Here is an 18,506-nt window from a genome sequence, read left to right as displayed (position 1 = left end):
ACCAAATTATCCTGGCTAACAGTTTGCGCTAAAAACAGGGGTTTAGTTAGCACACATTTGCAAATACATGTGTAAGCTGCAGAGCCACTCCAAGGCACCCCATAATTTCTTCAGTCCTAACGCTGATCGCCATCATTACTAACATAAAAAATATCCTATAGTTTGTAGACGCTAAAACGTTTGTGAAAACCAGACAATATATGCCTTTTGGGCGGTTTTTTTGTACCATGAATATGTAACAGAATACATTTTGGCCTAAATTTATGAAGAATTTTTTTTTTTTTTTAGTTTTTTTTTTTTTAGTTTTTATTGGATATGTTTTATAGCAGTAAAAAAAATATATTTTTTTTTTTTCAAAAGATAGCTCTATTTAAGGGAAAAAATTACATACATTTTATTTGGGTGCAGCATTGCATGACTGCGCAATTGACAGTTAAAGTAACGCAGTGCCGTATTGCAACAAATGGCCTGGTCATGATGGGGGCTAAATCAAGTGGTTAAATATATGTATGAAAAAAAAAACGTTAACTGTATTCTCCAATGTTTTACAGATAAGGCAAAAGATAAGACTCCATCTGTCAGGTAAGCTGCAAGATACAGGAATATAACATGATTAACATAAAGTATCCAAACCTTGTGTCAGAGCAAAACTTTTTTTTTTTTTAAATCAACATAAGTTATCATTATCCTACAAGTTTCTTTCAATTAGTTTTTGTTAAGATAGAAAAATAGTCAGTTATGAAATCATATCAAAAAGAGTAGAAATATCCAACAATTTACATAGCAGTAGTAAGTCACGGCTATCCTTAAAGTATAACTTTCCCTTACTCTCCAAAATGAAAAAAAAAGTTTTGCCCATAGTTCTACTTTAAGTGCTGTACACACGGGGCGAATATCAGACAACATCGACTGGTCCAATAGAAACCGGCCGACATTTGGCCGGTAGCCGGGCCGGCCAGAAGTCGGCTTCTGTCGAAGGGGCATGACCGAAAAAGGTCTACAATAGCTCAACAGGGGAGATTGCTCTTCCTGAGCTCTTTCGTTTTTTTTTTTTTTCATTTAGCCCGCTGTGTTTAACAAAAAAAAAAAAAATCTACTAGTGTGTGCTAGGCTTTATACAAAGGCCAGTTTCCAAAATTTTGAAATTATGATTGCATATATAGCATTGAATGTACAAAATATTTTGAAAATAACATCGTTCAAATGTCAGAAGTCTTGCCCATAACATGCAGACAAAACAAGAACTACAACTACCATAGTGTGCACCAACACTTTAAGTATTTATGTTACTCTCTGAAGTCATCCATACACATGTTCATATTTAAGAAATGTTGAACGGCTGATCCCACCAATCCCATTTGGCAAGGAATGCTTTAAGGCCTGGGTTACTAAATGCCAGATATTTCTCATAAACATAATAAGCTTTTAAGCTACAAATACATAATATCCGAAATATTAGATACAGTAGTGGATTTCCAAGCGTTGACTAATGTCACAAAAAATGTGAGACCATAGTCTGGAACTAGACTGGAAAAGTATCTATTGTAAGACTTAGCAAAGGCAGGTGAGGCGATGGTGAGGTAAGTACCCTCATCACCCATGATAGGAAGGGAATATACGGAAGGGAAAAGGGAACCTGACAAACTACAAAGAGACCTACACTCTCAATGGACATGAAGTAAAGTATCAACATGGACACACTGTCTTCAACATAGAGGTGATGCATCAGGATATAACTTAGAAAGTTTATATGATGTTATATATCCTCTATATCCCAATGCTTAACACAATGTGTGACACTATTATTATTAGACAGAGCACATTGCCACTGTCCATCGGAAAATGTCCTGCCAAGGTCTTTTTACTATTTTAACAAATTAGATGTTTTAGAGAAATTACCCTTATGCTGCAAGTAGTTGTAAAACCAGGAGATTCCCCCTTTACTGGGTATCAATGTAGTGAGAGAACACCATATAGTAGAATTCACATTAATACACTTAGAGGAGTGTTTAGTATGAAAGTTACCAATCTGTAGAAAGGAATATACAGTATAGATTTGCCCACTCAGTCTATTGTTAAGTCCCTAACAGTACAAAGGCCCATAGTAATCTAAGCGGTTACTCCCATGCATCCAATGAAGCTTCTATGGTGGGAAGAAAAGTAAAACTCTGGGTGTAGAAAACATTTTGGTAAGGAGTAATGACTGCAGGTCTCAGGTTGGGATCATTGCCTGTTCTATAGAAAAGTTATTCTGTAGGTAGGAACCAGGCCTTTAATTGATTGAGCAAAACTGCGTAATAATATTTAATGTGTACTGGAAGGCCCACGCTATCTTTAGATTTATGCCTGGTTAGAACAGTGTAAGAAATTTTTTTGTATCTCTCCAAATAAACGTCCAAGGGCTACATGCATGGTACAGAAAAAACATTTAGGTACGCATATAGAAACTGTTTTAAAACAGTATAGCAGTTTGGGAAGAATTAACATTTTAAATGCAGAAATACTGCCTAGCCAATAGAGTTCAAACTTTGCACTATGAGCAAAATCTTGTCTGATGCTGTTAAGGAGCACTTTATTATTGGTCTTATATGCCAAAGAGGTAAGGGAAGTGAAAGTGATACCCAGGTAAGCCAATCTATGTTGTTTCAATTGATAATTAAAGCAGGTTAAAGCAGGTTTTCATGTCTATCAAATGTTTTTTGGAATCCTTACTGGAAGAGCAGAGGACTTTGTAACGTTCAGCTTATAGTATGATATTTACTAAAGCTATCTAGTTAAAGACAAAACAGGCTCAGTGAGTGACAGGATCACATCATCTGTGAACAGATCTATTTTATAGGAGTAACCAGCAACCCCTATTCCCTTTATAGAGGGTTGGTTTTGTATCTTGGCTGCCAGGGGTTCCATGAGCAGAGAGAAAATCAAAGGGGATAAAAGGCACCCCTGGCGAGTACCATTCATAATGGGGAAGTAGTCTGATAAAACAATTGAAGTGTAAGCTTTTGTGGAGGGGGTTTGTATGATGTTGAAATTGCATTCTGTAAAAAAAAAAAAAAATCTGTATCCCAAATTAAACTTATGTGGAATGCAAATATCCCCAATTAACTTTGTCAAATGCTTTTTCCACATCTGGGGCTAGGAAGACAGAGGGGATCTTATGAGTCTCTACTATTCTCAATGAATTAAACATTAGTCTATTTCCATGGGATACCTGTCTACCCTTTACATAGGCAAATTGGTCAGCATGGAATAAAGTAAACAAATCACTTTCAGTAATTTGTTTGCAATAACTTTAGAATATAGCTTGAGATCTGTGTTCAAAAAATAAATTGATCTGAACTTTTGGGGCGGTTAGGAACTTTCCCCAGTTTAGCAGAGTAACTATCACTCAAGGGGGAAGGAAGCAGATTTCATAGCTGCGTTAAATACTTTGCATAAATAAGGAAGCAGTAAATCTACGATCTTCTGATAATATTGTGCTGAAAAACCATCTGCACCAGGAGACTTACCGTTAGGCATTGATTTAATTGCAGGACTAATTTCTTCAGCTGATATAGGAAGGTTCAGTACATTTAGCATCTGGGGGTCAACACTAGGCAATGTAAAAGTGGACAGAAATAAAGAGATAAATGCAACAGTAGTGATGTCGCGAACATAAAATTCGCTGTTCGCGAACGGCGAACGCGAACATCGGCGAATGTTCGCGAACCGGCGAACATTGCGAACCGCCATAGACTTTAATAGGCAGGCGAATTTTAAAACCCACAGGGACTCTTTCTGGCCACAATAGTAATGGAAAAGTTGTTTCAAGGGGACAAACACCTGGACTGTGGCATGCCGGAGAGGGATCACACAAAAAAAAGTTCTTAAAAATTGTAATTTTTTGATAGAGAACCAATTATTGGAAAAATTAAAAAAAAATAAAAATAAATAATTTCTTTGGATTTAGCATCTGGGGGGTCTAAAAAGTGTACCTGTGAAGTTTCAGCTCTGTAGCATGTCCGGAACCAGAAAAAAATACGAATTAGGGTTAGGGCTAGGGTTAGGGTTAGGGCTAGGGTTAGGGTTAGGGTTAGGGTTAGGGTTAGGGTTAGGGTTATTTTTATGGCTAGGCTTAGAGGGTTAGTGTTAAGGTTAGAGGGTTAGGGTTATGGTTAGAGGGTTAGGGTTAGGTTTAGTGTTAGGGGCTAGGGTTAGGGTTACGGTGAGATACTTAGGGTTAGAGTTAGTAGCCCTACCCCTACCCCTCTAACTCTAACCCTAAGCACTAAAAATAACCCTAACCTTAGCCCTGACCCTAACCCTAGCCCTAACCTTAGCCCTAACCCTAACCCTAATTCTATTTTTTTTCTGGTTCTGGACATGCTACAGAGCTGAAACTTCACAGGTACACTTTTTAGACCCCCCAGACAATAAATCCAAAGAATTTTTTTTTTTTTTTTAAGTTTTTTTTTTTTTTTTCAATAATTGGCTCTCTATCAAAAATGACAATTTTTAAGAACTTTTTTTGTGTGAAGTTTCAGCTCTGTAGCATGTCCAGATCCAGAAAAAAAAGATAATTTTTCAGTAGAGCAGGGACACCTGGACTGTGGCATGCCGGAGGGGGATCCATGGCAAAACGCCCATGGAAAATTACGTAGTTGACGCAGAGTCGGGTTTTGATCCATAAAGGGCATAAATCACCTAACATTCCTAAATTGTTTGGAATAACGTGCTTTAAAACATCCAGTGTGTGAATACGATCAGGTATGATGTTTTATCGGTCAAGTAGTGTAAGGGTTACGCCTGCTTCACAGTGACAGACCAAACTCTGACAGACCAAACTCCCCGTTTAACAACAGTCAGTCAGTCCATTTGCACAACCGCAAACTCCCCATTTGCACAAGGTTGGATACCAAGCTAGCCATGTCCCGTTCCTTGTCCTCACTGACATCATTGAAGGTCTCTTCCTCCACCCAGCCACGTACAACACCAAGGGTCCCCGAAAGGTGACAACAAGCCCCCTGGGACGCCTGCTGTGGCTGGTATTCCACCTCCTCAAAGCCACCTTCCTCCTCTGACTTCTCTTCTTCAGACTCCTCTCTCTGCGTTGCCACAGGTCCAGCAATTGACAACGACAAGGCTGCTTCTGGTGGTGATGGGGACCACAACTCTTCCTCTTCATGCTCATCTACAGCCTGATCCAGTACTCTTCGCAGGGCACGCTCCAGAAAAAACCCATATGGGATGAGGTCGATGATGTTGCCTTGGGTTCGACTGACCACCAGGGTTGTCACCTCCGCAAAAGGACGCATGAGCCTACAGCCATTGTTCATGAGCATTCAGTAACGCGGCCAAAAAATACCCAGCTCCGCAGAAAGAATGAAAGAAAATGAATGTTTTTTCTATGAAAAATTATCCTGCGGATCGCTTTTGGTCTGTTCACAATGAAGCAACGACCTTATCATCTGGGGTGTGCCAACACACTCCTAGAGGTGATCGCTTCATTGTGATACGCAAGCCCCTTCACCACGACAAGGTAACGATCATGAAGGGGAATTGACACATGTATGTGCCTTTTTTTTTTGTTTTTAGTTTTTTTTTGCAGCCACAGTGTAGCACCAGAGGCCAGAAAAATTAGGCATGTACACATGCATGAAAAAGTAGGTATTGTTGCAGCCGCTGCTGTAGCAGCGGCCTGAAAATTTGAGGTTTTCAAGGCAGAAAGTGCACTAAAACATTGCGGCTTGAACCGTAGTTGGTGGCGGAGACGTCACGTAAGTCATCTGGCATGCAGAGAATGATTAAAGACAGCAGCGTGTGGACCATTTTTAGGCCAAGGCATCTCAGTCATCACCAGGCCTTTTTTAGTCAAATGCATCCCCCACTGTCAGTCCCTTCGGGATCCATGCCTCATTCATCTTAATAAACGTGAGGTAATCAAGACTTTTTTGACCTAGGCGACTTCTCTTCTCAGTGACAATACCTCCTGCTGCGCTGAAGGTCCTTTCTGACAGCACACTTGAAGCGGGGCAGGCCAGAAGTTCAATGGCAAATTGGGATAGCTCAGGCCACAGGTCAAGCCTGCACACCCAGTAGTCAAGGGGTTCATCGCTCCTCAGAGTGTCGATATCTGCAGTTAAGGCAAGGTAGTCTGCTACCTGTCGGTCGAGTCGTTCTCTGAGGGTGGACCCCGAAGGGCTGTGGTGATGCGTAGGACTAAAAAAGGTCTGCATGTCCTCCATCAACAAGACGTCTGTAAAGCGTCCTGTCCTTGCCGGCGTGGTTGTGGTGGTAGGAGGAGGATTACTTTCACCTCTTCCCCTGTTGGATTCCCGTTGTGCTGTGACATCACCCTTATATGCTGTGTAAAGCATACTTTTCAATTTATTTTGTAGCTGCTGCATCCTTTGCGACTGCCGGTAATTGGGTAACATATCAGAGACTTTCTGCTTATACCGGGGGTCTAGTAGCGTGGCCACCCAGTACAGGTCGTTCTCCTTCAGCTTTTTTATACGAGGGTCCATCAACAGGCATGACAGCATGAAAGACCCCATTTGCACAAGGTTGGATGCCGAGCTACTCATGTCCAATTCCTCGTCCTCACTGATGTCATTGAAGGTGTGTTCTTCCCCCCAGCCACGTACAACACCACGGGTACCAGATAGGTGACAACGAGCACCCTGGGATGCCTGCTGTGGTTGGTGTTCCTCCTCCTCAAAGCCACATTCCTCCTCTGACTCCTCTTCCTCACACTCCTCTTCCAGTGTTGCCGCAGGTCCAGCAAGCGATGGTAAGGCTGTTTCTGGTGTGGTGATGGTGACCACAACTCTTCCTCTTCCTCTTCACGCTCATCTACGGCCTGATCCAGCACTCTTCGCAGGGCACGCTCCAGGAAAAAAACATATGGGATGATGTCGCTGATGGTGCCTTCTGTGCGACTCACTAGGTTTGTCACCTCCTCAAAAGGACGCATGAGCCTACAGGCATTGCGCATGAGCTTCCAGTAACGTGGCAAAAAAATACCCAGCTCCGCAGAGGCTGTCCTAGCACCCCGGTCATACAAATACTCGTTGACCGCTTTTTCTTGTTGGAGCAGGCGGTCGAACATTAGCAGTGTTGAATTCCAACGTGTCGGGCTGTCGCAAATCAAGCGCCTCACTGGCATGTTGTTTCGCCGCTGAATATCTGCAAAGTGCGCCATGGCCGTGTAGGAACGCCTGATATGGCCACACACCTTCCTGGCCTGTTTGAGGACGTCCTGTAAGCCTGGGTACTTCTGCACAAAACGTTGCACAATCAGATTCAACACATGTGCCATGCACGGCACATGTGTCAACTTGCCCAAATTCAATGCCGCCAACAAATTGCTGCCGTTGTCACACACCACTTTGCCGATCTCCAGTTGGTGCGGGGTCAGCCACTGATCCACCTGTGCGTTCAGGGCGGACAGTAGTGCTGGTCCGGTGTGACTCTCTGCTTTCAGGCAAGTCAACCCCAAGACAGCGTGACACTGTCGTATCCGGCATGTGGAATAGCCCCTGGGGAGCTGGGGGGGTGCAGTTGGTGTGGAGCAAGACGCAACAGCAGAAGAGGACTCAGCCAAGGAGGTTAGCAAAGAGGATGGAGTAGGAGGAGTAGAGGAGGTGGCAGCAGGCCTGCCTGCAAGTCGTGGCGGTGTCACCAACTCCTCTGCAGCAGAGCCACGCATTCCATGCTTGGCAGCCGCCAGCAGGTTTACCCAATGCGCTGTGTAAGTTATATACCTGCCCTGACCATGCTTTGCAGACCAGCTATCAGTGGTCAGATGGACCCTTGCCCCAACACTGTGTGCCAGACGTGACATGATTTCCTTTTCCACAATAGAGTACAGGTTGGGGATTGCCTTTTGTGAAAAATAATTTCGGCCGGGTACCTTCCACTGCGGTGTCCCAATAGCGACAAATTTTTTGAAGGCCTCAGACTCCACCAGCTTGTATGGTAAAAGCTGGCGGGCTAAGAGTTCCGACAAGCCAGCTGTCAGACGCCGGGCAAGGGGGTGACTCTGTGAGATTGGCTTCTTACGCTCAAACATTTCCTTGACAGACATCTGACTGTGCTGAAGGTGAGAGGCGGAGGGGCGGGTTGTTGATAGGGGGCATGGAGGACAGCAGTGGTTGACGTGGCTGAAGATGCTGGACCAGGAGGAGGATGGTTGCTTTCAGTTTGTGTGCTGCTTTTACTCATGTGTTGATCCCATAGGCGTTTGTGATGTGAGATCATGTGCCTTCGCAAAGCAGTTGTACCTAGGTGGGTGTTGGACTTCCCACGACTCAGTTTCTTTTGGCACAGGTTACAAATGGCATCGCTGATATCAGTGGCAGACACACAAAAAAAATGCCACACTGCTGAGCTTTGCAAGGACGGCATTCTGGTGGTGGCAACAGCTTGCGTTGATTGGCGTGCTGTCTGGCTGACCCCGGGTGCCGAATCTACATGCTGTCTGACTGCGGCACTAGCTCCTTGCGATGACCTCCTCCCCCTGCTTCCAACTCGTCTCCTCCTCCTCTCTGTCTCCCCATCTGAACTTTCCCCCTCTTCTTCTGCTCTTCGAGCAGGCACCCAGGTGACATCCACAGACACATCGTCATCATCAGCCGCTTCACTTGACAACTCAGCAAAGGCAGCAGCAGCAGGTACAACATCATCATCATCATCATCACAATGTACGTCCATGTGTATAATGCTGCCTGACTGAGACATATCCCCGTTATCTACATCCTCTGGCACTAATAGTTGCGCATCACTTATTTCTTCCAACTCATGTGAAAATAACTCCTCTGACGGATCAAGTGAAGCAGCTGTGGTGCTAGTGTTGGTGGTGGTGCCGGCGGGCTGGCGAGTGGTAAATTGAGAGGTGCCCGAAGCTGAGCTGGAGGAGGATGGTGCATTAAGGTTCCGAGCGGAAGCTGTAGACGATTGGGTGTCCTGTGTAAGCCAGTCAACTATGGCCTCAGAATTTTTTGAGTTCAGGGTCTGTGGTGGCCTCTGAACACTGGGCATTATTCTAGGGCCTAAGGAAATCACAGCACCACGACCACGACGGCCCTTGCGGGGTGGCCTGCCTCTGCCTGTCATTTTTTTTTTAATGTGTTGTTACTGTTGTACTATGAGTGCAAGGTGCTGTGCCACCCCTATGGGAGTGTTGGGCAGTGGGTACAGTACACTCTGTGGACCTGACAGTCACTGGCAACCAGGCAACTGCAATTAAAAAATATATATATTTTTTTTTACTTTGCAAGCTGCTGTGCCACCTTATATATCAGTGGTGGGTGGGCAGTGGCACAGTACACTCTCTGTGGACCTGACAGCAGTCACTGGCACCCAGGCAACTGCAATTAAAAAATATATATATTTTTTTTTTACTTTGCAAGCTGCTGTGCCACCTTATATATCAGTGGTGGGTGGGCAGTGGCACAGTACACTCTCTGTGGACCTGACAGCAGTCACTGGCACCCAGGCAACTGCAATTAAAAAATATATATATATTTTTTTACTTTGCAAGCTGCTGTGCCACCTTATATATCAGTGGTGGGTGGGCAGTGGCACAGTACACTCTCTGTGGACCTGACAGCAGTCACTGGCACCCAGGCAACTGCAATTAAAAAATATATATATTTTTTTTTACTTTGCAAGCTGCTGTGCCACCTTATATATCAGTGGTGGGTGGGCAGTGGCACAGTACACTCTCTGTGGACCTGACAGCAGTCACTGGCACCCAGGCAACTGCAATTAAAAAATATATATATTTTTTTTTACTTTGCAAGCTGCTGTGCCACCTTATATATCAGTGGTGGGTGGGCACACAGTGGCACTGCAGTGGGCACAGTACACTCTGTGGACCTGACAGTCACTGGCAACCAGGCAACTGCAATTAAAAAATATATATATATTTTTTTACTTTGCAAGCTGCTGTGCCACCTTATATATCAGTGATGGGTGGGCAGTGGCACAGTACACTCTCTGTGGACCTGACAGCAGTCACTGGCACCCAGGAAACTGCAATTAAAAAATATATATATATTTTTTTACTTTGCAAGCTGCTGTGCCACCTTATATATCAGTGGTGGGTGGGCAGTGGCACAGTACACTCTCTGTGGACCTGACAGCAGTCACTGGCACCCAGGCAACTGCAATTAAAAAATATATATATTTTTTTTTACTTTGCAAGCTGCTGTGCCACCTTATATATCAGTGGTGGGTGGGCAGTGGCACAGTACACTCTCTGTGGACCTGACTGCAGTCACTGGCACCCAGGCAACTGCAATTAAAAAATATATATATATTTTTTTACTTTGCAAGCTGCTGTGCCGCCTTATATATCAGTGGTGGGTGGGCAGTGGCACAGTACACTCTCTGTGGACCTGACAGCAGTCACTGGCACCCAGGCAACTGCAATTAAAAAATATATATATTTTTTTTTACTTTGCAAGCTGCTGTGCCACCTTATATATCAGTGGTGGGTGGGCAGTGGCACAGTACACTCTCTGTGGACCTGACAGCAGTCACTGGCACCCAGGCAACTGCAATTAAAAAATATATATTTTTTTTTTTACTTTGCAAGCTGCTGTGCCACCTTATATATCAGTGGTGGGTGGGCACACAGTGGCACTGCAGTGGGCACAGTACACTCTGTGGACCTGACAGTCACTGGCAGCCCAGGCAACTGCAATAATAATTTTTTTTTTTTTCAATTTATTATAGTATATATATCAGTGGTGGGCAGTGCACTGCAGTGGGTACAGTGCACTCTGTGGACCTGACAGCACTCACTGCAATTATGACAGAGGAAAAAAAAAAATATTTTTTAAAATGCCAGGTACTGTGCCTGTGCCACCCGAAATGAGTGTGGTGTGCACAAAGTACAGTCTGTGGTAGGTCTGTGGCCTCTCACACACAGCGGGCAGGCAACTGAAGTCACAGTGTACAATAGATATATATATAGAAAAAACTCTATTACCTTACCAGCCCTTAAAAGGGCTTTTGGGGACACTAGATATATATATATGTATATATATAAATAAATAAAAAAACCTCAATTACCAGCCCTTAAAAGGGCTTTTGGGGACACTATAAGAAGAAACAACTCAATTACCAGCCCTTAAAAGGGCTTTTGGGGACGCTAGATATATATATATATATATATATATATATATATATATATATATATATATATATAAAATTACACAAATACCAGCCCTTAGAAGGGCTTTTTGGGGTGCTGTCCTTACAGCAGTAGTGGACCAAGAACACTGCAAGACCAGGAACACTGACTAACTGTCCCTAGCTTAACAGCAGCAGCAGCTCTCCCTACTCTCACTACACACACTGCTTCAGAATGATCTAAGATGGATGCTGCCCTTGCTTATTTATAGGAGGTGGGAGGGTGTGGGAGGGAGGTATGCTGATTGGCTGGAAATGTGCCTGCTGACTGTAAAGTTCAGGGTCAAAGTTTGCCTCAATGATGTATTAGGGGGGGCGGACCGAACATCGCATATGTTCGCCCGCAGCGGCGAACGCGAACATGCAAAGTTCGCCGGCGAACAGTTCTATACATCTCTATGCAACAGTTGGTTGACATGTATCTAAAAATCTTTCAAATTGTAAAGTTGAGAGAAGTATTTTTTAAATGCTTCAGCTATCTCTTTAGGGTGGTGAACTACAGAGTTAGGCTGGGTTCACACTGTGTGCGGAGGTGGCTCACAGCAGGGGTCCGGTGTGTCCCTGTTCTCCGTTTCAGGGATGAATCAGGTCCGAATTCAGATGTAAAACAGAGCTAAAGACGCACAGGACCCCTGCATCCAGGTCGCATCAGTGTGAACCCAGCCTTAGCGAGTGGGACCACCATAGAAGACAATGATTTACGCTGTTTAGCTGTAAGATATAAAAAAAAAAAGCTTAAGTCTGGTATGGATTTTAAGGGGAAACTCCCCATGCCAAAGCAAAAAAAAAACAGCTTGTGTTCCTTCCAAAATCCATATGATATCCTTATCCAAGCATGCAGCCCCGGCAGGTCAGGGCAGGGGGGCTCATTCACCCAAAAAGTTTTAAAAAATTGATAAATACAGTACACAGGTTTTTTAAAGTCCTTTATTAAAAATTAAGAATGTCCTACTTCATAGCTCTGTGTCTTCTTTCTACGGTTGTTCTCTCCCCTCTGGTTCTTCTCTCTCCTCCAGTTCTTATCCCTCTACTGATTTCTTCTTCCTCCGGTCCTTCTCCCTTACCTTGCTGATGTCTTCTTCCTCTGGTTCTTCTGCCGGTTCTTCTTCCTCCGCTGATGTCTTCTCCTGATGCTAGCTCCTTCAGTTGTCCCAGCTCCGTTCTCTGCCGATTCTTATATAGCCATAGGGTGTGGCCATTTGATGACGTCTTCCAGAGACCCTGCCCCCTTGTAATGTCACCACCCCATCATGCCCTGGGTGGTGACATCATAAGGGGGCGGCAGGGTCTCTGGATGACATCACCGGATGGCCACATACCATAGCTATATAAGAACCAGCAGAGAATGGAGCTGGCACAACTACGGGAGCTAACGGAGGGAGAAGAACCGGAAGAAGCCCTAGAGGAAGAACACATCAGCAGTGGAGGGAGAAGAACCAGCAGAAGAACCAGAGGAAGAAGACATCAGCAGCGGAGGGGGAAGAACCGGAGGAAGAAGACATCAGCGGATGGAGAAGAATCAGAGGAGGTAGAAGAACCAGAGGGGGGAGGAGAATTGGAAAAAGAAGACACAGAGCTACGACGGGGGACATTCTTCATTTTTAATAAAGGACTAAACCTGTGTACTGTATCTATCTTTGATACTTTTTGGGTGAATTAGTAGGGATACTATGTACCCCGTACTCATTCACATGGGGGGTGGGTTCTGGGGGGCCCCCTTTTTTTTTAACTTTGGCGTGGGTTTTGCCCTTCAAGATCCTCAGAGGACAAGTCGCATGTCACAAGTTGAATGTTATTATGATGATCTGACTTCAATAATATTGAATAAGCTCAAAAAGGACCAAAGTCAGGCATATTGCAGGAACCTTTTTCCACGTGGCACTGACTTGTGTTGGACCGGTTAATACACTCTCATAGGGAACCATTGATTTATACACATCATGCGAAATGTGCTCCCAAAGTCGGAATGTATGTCACACCAGTCTGAGCCTGTCAGCTTTATAAATCCTTCGTAGTAAGGACAAATCAAACAATCTATGCAGGAGTAATATTTATGAGGGACTGAGTAGTACATAAAAAAATCTCTTTTGGATGCATGAAGACACCTGCATGGGTCACGCAGGTTCACTTCCCTTGGGTAATTATAAAGAGTACCCCTGGTGGGAGGAGTAGTACCAGACGTGTGGAGGTGTTTATCAATAAATATGTTAAAATCTCCACAGAGCAAAAGGAAAGTTAGACAACAGAGATCTTTTTCATAAGGGATTTCAGAAAAGATAGGCCAACGTTAAGGGCATAAAGATTCACAAGGGTGTAGGTAATATTGTTAAGATCACATATCAAGATCTTCCATGGGGATCTGTGATTTGATCATGCAGCTTAAAGGATGCAAAGCTTTTACTGGCAACTAGGACACCCAACTTTTTAACTTCTGCATTTGCTGTAAAAATATGCAGGAACATATTGAAGAATATGGGAACAATTTTGGAGCTTTACTGGCATTAAAGTGAGTTTCTTGAATATAAACTGAGATGTATAGTAAATAAGTAGAACTACTTCACTACCGTACTTGAGTACCGAAAGGCGGTTTCTGTACTTTCCTGGAGTAGAATTTTTTTCTACTACTTCCACTTTTACTTCACTACATTTTTTCCATGATTTCAATACTTTTACTCCGATATTTTTTTTTGTGCTGCATAGTTACTCATTACAATTATAAAAATTACCATTGCCAGAACAGTAGATGGCAGGTTTCATGAAGCTAAAAAAAAAATGTGCATAATGTCATGTGTAAATCAGCGCATACAAAAATAAATGCTACTGTATGTATAAATAAAAGCTGCTATACCAAATCTTTCCACTAAAAAGAAAATATGAAACAAACAAATAAATGGGGGTACAACGCTTAAAGTGAAAAGTGCATCAAAAAATTACTAACAAAGTGGCTGTGCTAATAAAGTGCTTGCAATAGATATATATATATCATCATTGCCCCCAGTGCCCACACTCCACACAGTATCAAAAATAAAGTGACATGTGCTAAAGCCTAAATGCAGTGCAAATTATTCCCACAATGTAAATTCATATAAAATATGACAAAAAAAAAACACAATAAAATAAGTTATGAAATAAGTTAGGTCAGGTGCAACAAGCTGAAGTGTGTAAACCTATAAAGAAAAGTCCATAAATGAATTCCAGTGTGCAAATCTAAAGTGCTTGTCACTTCACTTGTCAGATGCTTCCACCTCCTTCAGTGCTCAAGTGACCAACCAACACTGTTATTAATGGTAGATAGCCTCTCACCTTAGCACTGGCAGTGGCACTGCACTGGTTCAAAAAGCTGTATATATTTAATTATTTCAATTCTCATAGGTCCTCTCCTCATAAAGAGATATTATAAGAGATTAGGTGATGAACTTCTTGGCGGGATGGGGACACCCGCCGCTTCTGGAGCTGAGCCGCTGTGATTTCCCAACATGTGACACAGTGACAGCCAGGAGTTCTAGTGGTTAGTAGTGCTCATTAACAATACTGCTCTTTTAGATAATAAAATGAAATAAAATATACTGACTCACAATTTAGTAGTAGGTAGCATAGCAGTAGGCAGCACAATTAATCAATTCAATCAATCCACAGCCTCGCTCGCGCCGCAGCCTGCGGACTGTCATCATGAGTTGACAAGTAAAGACCGCACTGGAGGATTTCCCCCTTACCCGGCGGATGAAGGTAAGTGCAAAATAATATCCAAATAGACTCTTCCAGTGAAACAAAACTGCAAAACCTGTGCTCTCAACTTCCAGTGAAAAAGCAAAATCAGCCTCTTAGAGAAAGGTCTATGTACGCTTGTGACTCTCCTTGGTTGGGAGGTTCTCTTTCCCCTTAACAGCAGATATGTAGACCAGGCTTAGCTTGAGCGGCTCCCACAGATACCAGTAGACAAGACTCACTGTTGATTGGCAGCTCTTCCATCTCTGACTTGCTTGCACTATGTGAAGCGGCTGTTTGAGCCCGGCACTCTGCATCTGGAAACTTCTATGAGTCTTGTCTACTGTGGTATCTGTATGGGAGCCGCTCAAGCCTGGTCTACATATCTGCTGTTAAGGGGAAAGAGAACCTCCCCCAACCAAGGAGAGTCACAAGCGTACATAGACCTTTTTACTGGTAAGAGGATGATTTTGCTTTTTTCACTGGAAGTTGAGCGCACAGGTTTTGCAGTTTTGTTTCACTGGAAGAGTCTATTCGGATATTATTTTGCACTTACCATCATCCGCCGGGTAAGGGGGAAATCCACAAGGTGGTGGGAGTCTGCACCTATTATTTGGAATAGCACCTGTTTGATTCCTGCACCTTTGAAAATATATTCGTCTTGTTTTGTCACATACATACATACACATATATATATATATATATATATATATATATATATATATATATATATATATATATATATATATATATATATATTTTTTTTTTTTGAAGATTCACAATATTTTGGACTTTTTATTGACTTTGATTTCATACACTCTTCCTTTATTTCATTATTTGAATATATTGTTGTATATCACATTGGTTTATATATGATTTTGCGCACCAATAAGCTGTGGAGAAAAAAAAAAACATGCAGGGAAGAGAAGGAGGGATGCTTTAAAGGGGGAAGGGAGGGACATACTTTATCTGTTTTTGTTTACAAAAAGTTACAGCCAAAGGAATTGTGATTGTCCTTTAGGTTAATCATTTGAAAAAATAAAAAACAATATGATGTTCAAACTTTTGACTTCTTTCTTTAATAACTACATAACACAATACGTGTACTTGTACTTTTACTTTAGGTACTTAAGTAGCAAATTTTTTTAAAAAACTACTGGTACTTTTACTTTCAGTACTTGAGTAGCAAAATTTAAAAAAAAACAAAACACTTGCAATACTTAAGTACAAAAAATGTTCAATACTTTAGTAATTCTACTCAAGTCACTTTTTGATAGAGCACTTCCACTTCTAATCAAGTCACTTTTTGATCGAGCACTTGTACTTTTACTCAAGTAAGGGTTTTGAGTTCTTTATACAACTCTGAATATAAAGGACATCACCATGTAGTTTTATCACGCCCATCCACAATGCTTGTCATTTAAATGGGCTATTAAGGCCATGGGCATTAATAGATATTATTTTCAGGGCCATATTGAGATAGAAAAATAATACAGGTAAAGTAGCTCTCCAGTGGTAATGTCAGGTAAGGTAAGCTTGAGGCAAAGGAGGCAGTGTGGAGACTTACAGTTCTGAAGTAGACTTTGTTCCAGATAAAAGGGTCCCTTCAATCTTGATGGGGCATGAACAGGATTAGAACAACTGCAGATCTGGGTCTTGGTGCAGGAAACAAACACAGAACAGAGAACAAAAAAAAAAAAAAAAATAGTCAATAACTTATAAACGAAAAAGAAAGTGACACATAGCACTGGTGGCAAAAGCCACATCAGAAAGCAAGGGAGTCATACCCTTGGAATAACAGGTACAGTTCCTTGGCACTTATTTAAAAAAAAAAATAAAAATACACACTTCACTAAAGCTTTAAGCACAAAAAATCAACCCACCACTTGTTCCCATATTGATGACACTCTGGCAGGAGATTGTTTAGAAAAAGAGGCATCATCATCTGCAGGGAGCAGACGCCAATTTTCGGCAAGTTGGAGGTCTTCCTGCACAGTGCACACCGTAACAGTACATTTTTTTTTTTTTGGCGATCACAAGCTTTGTGGGGAAACCTCATCTGCATACTATTCTGTGGTTACGTAGAAGCTTAGTGAGAGAATTCAGCTATTTGCACGCTAGAATGGTGTCCTGTGATAAATCCACATAGAGAGAAATGCCATTGTTGGGGTCTGGTAGCAAAAATCATCAAATCATCCTTTACATGGAAAAAATAGATTTTTGCTATAACATCTCTAGGGACATTATCAGGGTTTCTCTATGCTATGTGATAGAGGTGGGCTTCTTCAAGGTAATATCTCCATGATCAGATCACATGATCAGAAGCACATACCAGATCCCAAATTTAAACAGTGACCTGGAGCTGTTGGTGACAGCATGATCATTGTGCCAAATGAATGCAATCCTAGTGCAAACAGCAGTGTTGATTGTACACAAATATGTGGCAGCCAGGTGTTAAAGCACCCCGCCATGCTGCCTCTTATTTGTGTCGACTTAAGGGGGGGATATGGAAACCTGTGAAAAAAACCAACACAAATTTATTATGAATGTGCATGTAATACGTAGTGTCCCTCTCCCTTGCAGTGCTGGACCAATGACAGAACTGACTGCTTCAAGGACCACGGCAGAGGAGAACAGATATACTGAAGATTGATGGACATTCTCCAGAATCCTTTGCTGAAATAAACTTCTGCTCACTCAGATAGTATTAAATTTGTTCTCCATGCTTCCACGAGATAGTGATGTTCAGTGCACTAATACCCTACTACCTAGTTATAGTTATCACCACTTTTGGAAAGAGAGTAAAGCTGGATTAGCACCTTTATCAAGCTTTATTCCTGTCTGTGTGGCCATTTAGAATATTTCCCCTAACTTAGGAAGACAGTAAGGGGATCCATGAGGATGAAGAGGATTGTGTGTGTGGACACCAAAAAGTCTTGGGACTGCTGCTGTGTGCCACCATCTAGGATGTGATGTCAGCAGCCCCTGCAGACTCAGAGCTGTCACTCTAGTGACACTCTATAGCAGGGTTCCTCCAGAAGTTACTAGGGGTTCCTTGAGCAATACGCCATTTCTGCCTATTCAGATACATTCCTATGGATACTACTGGGGTAATTCTTCCCAATAACCACTAGTGTAAGGAACATTCCTTCAACTGCCCATCACACTAATGTGCCATGAGTTGTAGCTATAGTCATTTTTACCAGGGGTTCCCTGACCAGAATGTTTTTTCAAGGGTTCCTCTGTGCTGAAAATATTGAGAAAGTCTTCTTTATAGTATTCCTCTTTGCTCCTTAGACAGCGGTTACAATAATGATTATGTAAGAAGGTGAGGAGCTGGGTCAATACAGACAGTAATTAAACACTTCCAGAAGAGGAGAGGGCTATGACATGCAAGGAGGGATGGGGCTGTGCTAGAGAATTGACAATCCAATTTGCCTAGCAAGTTCAGAGGTACAATACTGTACTTGATTTTTCTACTATTTTACCTGCATTTTTTAAAGTTGGTTAGAGTATCTCTTTAAAAAAAAAAAAAACGTTTTGGCAGTAATATTAAACAGACAAGAGATACTGCCCTGTTTCTTAAAAAAAGACTATAGATAGTGTTGCACAACCCTGCG

General features: G+C 42.5%; 1 protein-coding gene across 1 annotated transcript in view; it reads left to right on the top strand.

The window, feature by feature from the left end:
- The window catches only part of LOC309554633 (uncharacterized protein), a 104,387-nt gene extending 86,741 nt beyond the window's left edge, over positions 1–17,646 (top strand). The window contains exons 6-7 of the mRNA XM_082256351.1: positions 552–582; positions 17,470–17,646. Of these exons, the coding sequence (XP_082112477.1) occupies positions 552–582; positions 17,470–17,539 (101 nt within the window). The 3' untranslated portion in view covers positions 17,540–17,646. The remainder of the gene's footprint in view (positions 1–551; positions 583–17,469) is intronic.
- The last annotated feature ends 860 nt before the right edge of the window (positions 17,647–18,506 follow it).

Source organism: Pelophylax lessonae (genome assembly GCF_965119305.1).
Source record: "Pelophylax lessonae genome assembly, chromosome: 4".
Lineage (NCBI taxonomy): Eukaryota > Metazoa > Chordata > Amphibia > Anura > Ranidae > Pelophylax > Pelophylax lessonae.
Note: the sequence above shows the minus strand (reverse complement) of the source record. Positions and strands in the feature narration are given on the sequence as shown.